At 65.7% G+C, this 8,869-nt stretch overlaps 1 protein-coding gene across 1 annotated transcript; it reads right to left on the bottom strand.

Moving 5' to 3' along the window:
• Positions 1 to 13: 13 nt before the first annotated feature.
• PPP1R9B (protein phosphatase 1 regulatory subunit 9B) lies at positions 14 to 8,863 on the bottom strand. The gene is made up of 9 exons (XM_014959037.1): positions 7,511 to 8,863; positions 4,039 to 4,171; positions 3,812 to 3,932; positions 3,534 to 3,638; positions 2,939 to 3,074; positions 2,642 to 2,794; positions 2,463 to 2,516; positions 1,689 to 1,918; positions 14 to 1,068 (listed from the first exon to the last, which is right to left on the bottom strand). Exons 1-9 carry the CDS (start codon positions 8,804 to 8,806, stop codon positions 936 to 938), a joined length of 2,361 nt encoding a protein of 786 aa, XP_014814523.1. The 5' UTR covers positions 8,807 to 8,863; the 3' UTR covers positions 14 to 935.
• Between the last annotated feature and the right edge of the window lie 6 nt (positions 8,864 to 8,869).

The raw sequence follows: 8,869 nt of genomic DNA, 5'->3' as shown, positions 1-8,869 counted from the left end.
GGACATTTTGGGGGTGATGGAGGAGGGCATAAGGGGGGGGAGGGGATGTGGGGGGGCTCTGCTGGGTGCTAGGGGACCCCCTCTGGTGCCCCCCAACCGGGTGGGGTGCCAGCCCCCCCACTGCGACCCACGGCAGCCTCCCAGGGAATCCGGTGACCCCGCGGAAGATCTGCTATGACCCAGCACAGCTCTGCCCCCCCCGCCCCCAGCTCAGGGAAGAAGGGGGGGGGAATAGGGAGAGGGGGCACGGAATCCAGTGTTGGCAGCATGGAATCCAGTGTGAGCCGCTGTGGGATCCAGCATGACCAGCATGGGATCCAGCTCCCAAGGGAGAATGGAGCGTCACGCCGCAGCCGGGTGCAGATCGACCGGGGACCACGGGGGGTGGGGGGGTGGATCCCACCCCAGCAGCCTGGGATCCGGTGCCCGAGAAAAGATCCCTTTTTGATCTACGATGGGATGCCAGACCCCGGAGCAGGATCTGCCGCCACCCCAAACCCCAGGCAGATCCACTGTGACCCAGTGTGGGATTCAGTGCCGGCAGGAGGATGGGGGTACACTCTGGCATCCCAGCAGATCCGCCCCCCCCCCACCCTGCGATCCGGTGGTGGGAGAGAGAGCACAATCCAGTTGGGATCTGGTGCCTAAAGCAGATCCACCACCCTCCCCTACGCAATCCGGTGCGGGATCCGGCGGCCAGAGCTCAGTCCAGAGATGGGGGGTGAGGGGCGGCCCCCCACGCAGCTCCGCTACCGCCCGGCGTGGGATCCAGCGGCCCGAGCGGATCTGCTGCGATCCATCCTGGGATCCAGCGCCGATCATCGGGAAGCCGTGGGGCCGCGGCGATCCTCGGGGTGGCGGCGGCAGCGGCGTGACGGAGCGGGGGCCGGGCGACGGCTGGGCCAAAAGCCGGGGCCGGCCGTTGCCCGCGGGGCTCAGGGGCAGCCCGCGTCCCGGCGGCCGGTGCCCACCTTCTCCTGCAGCTTCTCCATCTCCTCCTTGTGTGCCAGCTCCGACTCCTCCAGCACCCGCCGCTGCGCCGTCTCCTTCTTCAGGAACTCAATCTCCCTGCGGGTGAAAGGTGGGGCAGAGCGTGGGTGCTCATCACCCCCCCACACCCACCCAGCATCGGGGGCCACCAGGGAGGTGGGGCAGGTCAGGGGGGACCCCAGGACTTGGGTGTCAGGGGAGGACTGTGGGATCTCCCAGGGGATGGTCCCTGCTCAGGGATGAGGGATGCCCAGGAAGAAGTTGGTGCCCCAGGGATGGGTCAACATCAAGGGGATGGTCCATGCTCAGGTGACAGTCCCTGCCCAGAGATGCCCAGGAAGGTTCTAGTGTCCCAGGGATGGGTCCACATCAAGGAGAAGGTCCCTGCGTGGAGGATGGTCCTTGCTCCACACCATGGTCCCTTCCCAGGAGGTGGTCCATGCCCAGTCATGAGGGATGCCCTGGTGCCTCAGGGATGGGTTTCTGCCCAGGGACAAAGGCACGCCCAGGGCATGAAGGGGTTGGTGCCCAACGAGTGAGTCCACAGCAAGGGGATGGTCCATGCCCAGGGGATGGTTCATGCCCAAGGGCATGGTCTGTGCTTGGGGACAAGGGGTGCTTGGGAAGGGGTTGGTGTCCCAGGGATGGTTCCACACCCAGGGGGATGCTCGGTGCCCAGGTCCCGGCGCTGCCCTCACTTTTGCTGGTACTCCTTGATGAGCCTCTTGGCCTTGCTGTACTTGCGCTCCAGGGTCTGGTACTGGGCCTGCGTCTCCTTGAGGTGCTCGTCCACAGCCTGGCAGAGGTTCTGCGCCTCCATCCAGTACCCCTCCAGCTTCTCCATCCGCTCCTTGTTCTCCTCCACGCTCTGCTCCAGCTGGGCCTTCTCGGCCCGCCAGCGTGCCTTCTCCTGCTCCAGGCACTGCAGCTGGGGGACAGCAGGGTCAGGGCATGGCGGAGCATGGCATGGTGGAGCCAGGGAGCAGGCATGATGTGGCACGGCACGGCACATCACGGCTTGGCAGAGCATGGTATGGCATAGCCAGGGACAAGTCATGACACCACATGGCATGGCATGATATGGCACATCACAGCACAGCGTGGCACAGCATGGCATACCATAGCCAAGGCATGACATGGCATGGCATAGCGTGGAATGGCTTGGCACAGCATAGCCAGGGGCCAGTCATGACATGGCACAGCATGGCACGGCATGGCACAGCATGACATGGCATAGCCAGGGGTAGGCATGACATGGCACGGCATAGCCAGAGACCAGTCATGACGTCACATGGGACATCATGGCATGGCTTGGCACAGCATGGCACGGCACAGCCAGGGAGCAGGCATGGCACAGCACGGCATGGCATGGCGTGGTGAGGGATCCGGGGGGGAGATGGAGATCTGGGGGGCTTGGGGGGACAGAGAGGGGGGGTCCCTCTTGCCCGCCGGGAGCTGGGGCACCCGCTCACCTTCCTCTTCAGCTGCTGGATCTCGGCCTCAGTGACAGCGTGTTTGATCTGGAGCTGCAAGAGGAGCCGGGCGTTGGCACGGGGTGGGCACGTCCCCACACCACTTCCTGGGTGTGCACACACACTGCCACGTGCGTGACACCCCCCTCCCCCAGCCCTCCCCCACGTCCCCTCCTCACCTCCTTGAACTTGTGCACCAGCTTTTCGGGGTCCATCTCCACGGGGGAGAGCGTGTCCTCGTTCTCGGCCAGCTCGAACACCTCGATGGCCATCTCGCTGCTGGGGAACATGGGGCTCATCTCCTCCTCATCATCCGTGGCGTACTCGCCCGTCTGCGGAGGGCACGGAGTCACGTTGGCACCTGGTGGTCCCCAGCCTGGCACCCCCACCCCATCCCACCTGGGGAAAGTGAGTCACCAGGAATGGGGGGCACCACGTCTGTCCCCTCCTGGGTAGGTGTTCTGTCCCCCCCCCACCTCCTCATCATCCTCGGTGTACTGGGTGTAGCGCTGCTCGATCATCTCCCGCTGCCATCGTTCCTGCTCCAGTGTCTGCTGGATCAGCTGGGCCACCTCGCTCTGCTCCCCCGGCTTCTCCCGGCCGATGAGGAACCTGCGGGGATGGTGGGGGCTCAGCCAGGGATGGGGGGGGACTTCGACCGTGGAGGGGTCTGGGGTGGGGGACACCCAGTTGGCACACCTGGGCCAGTGGGGAGGCTCAGCCTGGGGACACCCAGGTGGCACAGCCAGGGGACAACCTTGCTGGGACAGGCAGTGCTCCTGGGGGTGGCAAATTTGGGGGAGATGTTATAGGGCCTGTGGATGAGTTGAGGGACTGTGGGGGGAGCAGATCCTGGGCTGTTGTGGGAGCATTTTGGGGGCACCAGAGTGGCACAGGGCAGGCAGTGGGCATGGGGACTAGGGGGGCAGAGGTGTTTTGGGGCAGGGGGACAGCCCAGCTGGGGAGCTGGAGTTCTCTGGGGACAGGCTATGGGGCAGGGTGCCTCAGGGGGCCCAGTACAGGCTGTGGGGCTCTCCCAGCCCCCCCAAATCCCCCAGCCCCAGACCCTACCGGACGCGTCCCTTGGTGTTCCTGAGGACGGAGGCGGCGAAGCTCTGCGTCACCCCCACCAGGCTGGTGCCATCCACCTCCACGATGAGATCGTTCACCTGGATCCTGGGGACAAGGGGACCGTCACACCCCCTGCCCACCTCCCCGGCATCTCCCACCCCTGGAGAACATCTGGCACATCTGCCCGCTCCCGCACCATCTACTCCACCACCACCCAAACCCTCGGGCGAACGGCAGAGGGGACCCAGGTGGGTGTTTCAGGCCGGGCAGCCCCTTACCTGCCGTCCCGGTGGGCTGCCCCCCCCTCCGTCACCGTCTTGACGAAGATGCCCAGCTTCTCCAGACCCATGTCGGCCCCCGCGCCCATGCCGATGATGCTGATCCCCAGCCCTTCAGAGTCTGCGGAGACAGAGAGCCGTGTCCTGGAGGGGTGGCAGCAGCCACCCAACGCCACTGGAGTCGCCTCCAACCTGTCCCCAGGGTGCAGGATGAGGTGAGGACCCACCTTTCTCCAGCTCCACGGGGAAGAGGTCAAGCCGTTCCACCCTCTTCTCCAGCTCGTACTCAGCCGACGCGGCCATGGGGTCGACGTCTTCATTGCGGCGGTCGTAGTCTTCGTTGGAGTAAGTGCTGAAGACCTGCCAGGGTGGAAGGAGCTCCTCAGCGAGGGGGTGGGATGGGGTAGGAACCACCCACCACCTCAATACCAACAGCACCCACAACCAAGGGGGCATCCTGGGCAAGGGGAGCCCCAGGCAGGGGCACGGGGGCTGTTACTGAAGCTACGAGACACTGGAGAATCCCCCCACAAACCTTATCATGGAGTGAAGGGGGAGTTTGAGGACACATAGAGGGTTTGGGGTGGTCCCGGGAGCAGAGATGGTGCACCCCACGGATGGATGGACAGAGGGATGGACAAAGGGGTGGATGGATGGAATGACAGATGGATGGAAGGAAGGAAGGATGGAAGGATGGATGGAAGGACGGCTAGAAGGATGGATATAAGGAAGGAAGAAAGGATGGATGGATGGAAGGAAGGAAGGATGGATGGACGGATGGACAGACAGGGTGTACAAGCACTGGCTGCTCTGAGTGACAGTTTGGGGAGGGAAGAACTGGCTTTTTCCCCCTGCTCCCCTCATCCTCCCCCTTCCCCAGGCAGGGGGTCCCCAGCTCTAGGCCCACCACCTTCTCATGGTCCAAACTGGCCTGCAGGAGCAGGGAAAGGCTCTCTCCCTGGGGGAGCCTCACCTCCTCTGCCCTTCCCTGCTCCTCACCCCTGTCTGGGCACCTCCACGGGCCAGCCCGGACCCCAGGGACCCAAACCCACCATCGTGCCCAGGAGAGAAGAAATCCCACTATAAGTCTGGGGTTGGTTTATTCCCCTGGGCTTCCACCCAGCAGGTTCCACCTCCAGGCACACGCCTGGGCACAGGGGACTCTGCAGACCTTGGAGGTCCACGGGTCACCCCCTCCCCAGGTCTCCATCTCTCCCCATCAGGTGTCACTTGTAGGACGCTTAAGCTTGGGCACCGAGGAGGGCTCAACCATGGGGCTGGGGCTGCCCCCATGTCCTCCTGGGGACACAGATGTCCCCAGCCACCTTCAGTCCCAAGGGAGCGGGGATGGGGATGGGCAGGGGACACTAACACAGTAAAGCACTTGGGGAACCTGACCCTTGTCATGGGGCACCTCTAAATGCCTGGTTCAGCTCCAGGGGGCTGGGGGCACCCCCATGCTCACCCCGAGGTTGAGTGTCCCCATGCTGGGCACCGAGGTGTCCCTGGGCGAGGTTGGATGTGGCACCAGCACGATGTCCCCAGCCTGGAGCCGGAGGGAGCGGGATGCCATGTCCCTGCACCCCCGGAGGCTGCCGGCACCCCCCTCGGGATGGGGACACACCAGCCGGGTGGCTGAGCCTGGCAGATGTCCCCGGAGGGGCCTCGGCACGGGAATGCCGCTGGGGCGAGTGGATTAGGGATAACACGGCAGGGCTAAAGCCTGGCCATGGAGGGTATTAGGGATGAGTGTCAAGGGCCATCGCACAAAGCCTGGTGACACCCACAGACGGGCAGGACCCACCCTGGTGGCACCCAGGGGTGCCGAGGACCAGCAGGGCAGGGGACATGCCCCCGTCCCCCCTGTTTGCATGTCATCCCCAGGGGGGCTGTGGGGACCCGAGCCCAAGGGGACACATCCCGGCTCACCCTGCTGTGCCCTCCCAACCTGTCCCCAGCATCCTGGGGTGTTTGGGACATGGCGGGGGTCTGGAGTGGGGTCCAAGGGAGAAGCAGCCAGAGTCAGCACATGCCCAGGGGAGGGGGCTGGCAGAGTGTGCCCCCCATCCCTGGGTACAGGGTGCTCCTTTTGGGGGCCATGCTGGGGCTGGGTGGGGGTCTCCAGCGCTCCCGGCCCCCACCACCACAGTGGGTTTGGGGGGCCTCAGCATCACCCATGCACCTGGAGGGGGGCAGGGGGGGGGAGCTGGGCCTCCCGGATACCTGGGTCCCCCTCCCCACCTGCGTATGGGACCCCCACCATCACCCTTGCGGTGGGACATGGGGGGTAAAAGCAAGAGGTTGAAAGCAGTGCTGGGGCGGGGGGGAGCACCCCAAAAAGCCCAGCTGCCCATCCATGGCCAGGGAGGGGACACCCTTCCCAGGGCTGGGCTGGCCGGTTCCCACGGGACCAAGACCCACCCCCCCCCCATGCAGCCCCCCAGCACAGCGTTGTCCCCCTGCCTGGGCCACGGCAGTCCCCGTCCCCCCGGTCCCAGGTGGGGCCACCCACCCGCTCTGACTCAGAGCCAGAATATAGGCCGGGGGCTCTAAAAATAACCCAGCTCCGGCACAAAGCAATCGCTGCTTCTCCTCCGGTCGGGGGGATTCGAGGGGGAGAGAACACCCCGAAATAGCTGCCACATCCCCTTTTCTCCCCCCCCCGCCCCCGGCCCCATCACTGGGGGAGCATCCCAGATGGGGACCCCCCACCCCAGCTGGCATCCCCACCGGGGAATTGGAGAGGGGGACACACACACACGGGGGATGCTGTCCTCCCTTCCTGGCCATGCCGCTGAGACACTTCCCCTTCCTTCACTTCCCGAAACGGTCCGGGGCACCGGGCTGGGCCCGTGGCGGGGGGCAAATACCCACCCCAATGCCACCTCATCCTCGGGGACCCCCACTTTGGGAGGAGCCCCGGCACCCAGGGACCCCCCCTCCCTCAGTCACCAAGAGCAGAGGGTGGCGGCGTGGCCACCGCACCCAGCACCCCATACCCGGATATTTCGGGCATCCCCACCCAAAATATGGGGGCGGCTCCTGGCCTGTCTGGAGACAGCGGTGGGTTGGCACTGGGTGCCCTGCATGGCCACCCCAGTGGGTCCCAGTGTCACCTCGCCCCATCACACTGGCCCCAGGGTGGCCCCTCACTGGTGGGGGGGGGCTAGGCCATGCCAGGGCAGGGCCTTTCGTTAGCCGTCTCGTTAGCCAGGCCCAGGAGGCCACCCTCCTTCCTCCAGTGCACGGGCATGGCCAAGAGGGCTAGGGGCGCAAGGGGGGCACAGACCCCCACCCCACATCTCTGTCCCTGGCACCAGCCCCCCCAAAGGGCATTGTTTGGGGGGGAGCATATATCCCACCCCAGGCTGGCCCCCACCCTGGGGTGCTCCTCACTCTGGGGTGCTCCTCACTCTGGGGTGCTCCTCACCTTGGGGTCCTCCTCACCTGGGGTACCCCTAACCCTGGTGTGCTCCTCATCCTAGGGTACCCCCCATCTTGGGGTACCCCAAACCCTGGGCTGCCCCTCATCTTGGGGTGCTCTTCACCCTGGGGTACCCCTCACCCTGAGGTACCCCCAACCCTGGGCTGCTCCTCACCCCAGGCTACCTCCCCATCCCCAGTTGCCCCCCACCCCAGGGTGTCCCCCCTGCCATCCCCAGCTGCCCTTCCATCCCCAGTCCCCCCAGCCCATCTCACCTGGATGGGGGCCGTGCTGAACTGGATCTTGCGGTTGGGGACGGGCTCCTCTTCCTCGGACAACCCGGGGATCTCCACACAACCCGACTCGGGCTCGTACAGCCCTTCGGCCTCCTCCTCCTCCTCCAGCCCGCTGCCCCCCGAGTCCTCCCCGAGCCCACTGTAGGCACTTATGTCCACCAGGTCTGCCTCGGAGAAGTCCTCCTTCTTGGCCTCCTCGTAGGCATCGCCCTCCTCCGCCCGCTCGCCCTTGATGTCCTCCTCGCCCATGGCCACTGCCGAGCCCCCGTCCAGCCGGGGGGCGGTGGACGCCGGACTCTCAGCCCCCTTGGCTGGTTGGGGTGCAGCCACTGGTTCACTCGCTCTTGCCGTCGCTTCCTCCTCCTCCTCCTCTTCGGCCTCACCGCTCTCCTCCACCTCCACTGGCTTGATCTTGCAGACCTCCTGCACCCGTGGGGTGGCTGTCTCCTTCTCCACTGGCCGGCTGGTCTTCCCCGCTGTCTTCTCCTCCTCTGGTGGCTTGGCTCGTGCTGGGGCAGCATGGCCATCACCCAACCGTCCGGCCTCGGGGCTTGGCAAGAAGACTCGAGGTCGCTTGCCCACCACCTTGGCGTTGAGTGGTCCTCCCACTCGCCCTGGCGCCTTGTGGAGGTTGTTACGGAGGTCGGCCTTCTCAAAGACGGCGCTGAGCTGGCTGACGGTGGGCGAGACGGCCTCCGTGTCCAGCTTGTCCAAGGACTCGGTGCTGCCGTTGAACCTCACCACCACGTCCAGCTTACGGTCCTGGAAACCGGCTCGTTCCTTACGTAGCAAGAGCTTGGTGGTGGTAGCCTTCTCCTGTGGGCTCCTCTCGAAGATCTTACGGGTCTCCTGCAGCTTGGAGAAGGGTTTGTCGGGTTTGGAGTCGAAGCGACTGACCCTCTCCGAGACACTGGTGCCCAGCTTGAGGAGGTTGCCCTGGTCCATGCTCTCACTGAGGCTACCAGCCCGGGGCAAGGAGAGACGGACGGGCTTCTCCTTGGCCTTGGCCAGGTCGCAGGCGCCCTCGGGGCCGGGCGCCGTCCCCATCTGCAGGAACATGTTCTTGATCCGGTGAACGTTGGAGCCATACTTCTTACCCCGGCTTTTCTTGCCGTCTTCGCTGTCGGCTTCCTTTGTGGGTGCCAGGGCCTGGATGGTGGCTTCGTAGGCATTCCGGTGGGGGGACGCACTCCGGAACCCCCCTCCGCCGCCGCCCCCCGTCGCCCCACCGGAGGGGGACCCCCCACCGGCGGCGCTCGCCTCCGTCCTCAACATGCCGCCACCGGGCCTCCGTTCCGCATCGCCCAACGCCGCCGCCGCCGCCACCACCGCGGCCCC

The sequence above is a fragment of the Calidris pugnax genome, unplaced genomic scaffold (genome assembly GCF_001431845.1).
Source record: "Calidris pugnax isolate Ruff unplaced genomic scaffold, ASM143184v1 scaffold335, whole genome shotgun sequence".
NCBI lineage: Eukaryota > Metazoa > Chordata > Aves > Charadriiformes > Scolopacidae > Calidris > Calidris pugnax.
The sequence above is the reverse complement of the archived record's forward strand: the minus strand, read 5'-3'. Positions and strand labels throughout refer to the sequence as shown.

Excerpts from the sequence above, each read along its gene's own strand:
- PPP1R9B (XM_014959037.1), bottom strand. The coding sequence starts at position 8,806 with ATGTTGAGGACGGAGGCGAGCGCCGCCGGTGGGGGGTCCCCCTCCGGT. Across the intron at positions 2,795-2,938 it reads ACACCGAGGATGATGAGGAG|ACGGGCGAGTACGCCACGGA; the intron begins GTGGGGGGGGGA and ends TGCCCTCCGCAG. Across the intron at positions 2,517-2,641 it reads TGGTGCACAAGTTCAAGGAG|CTCCAGATCAAACACGCTGT; the intron begins GTGAGGAGGGGA and ends CTCCTCTTGCAG.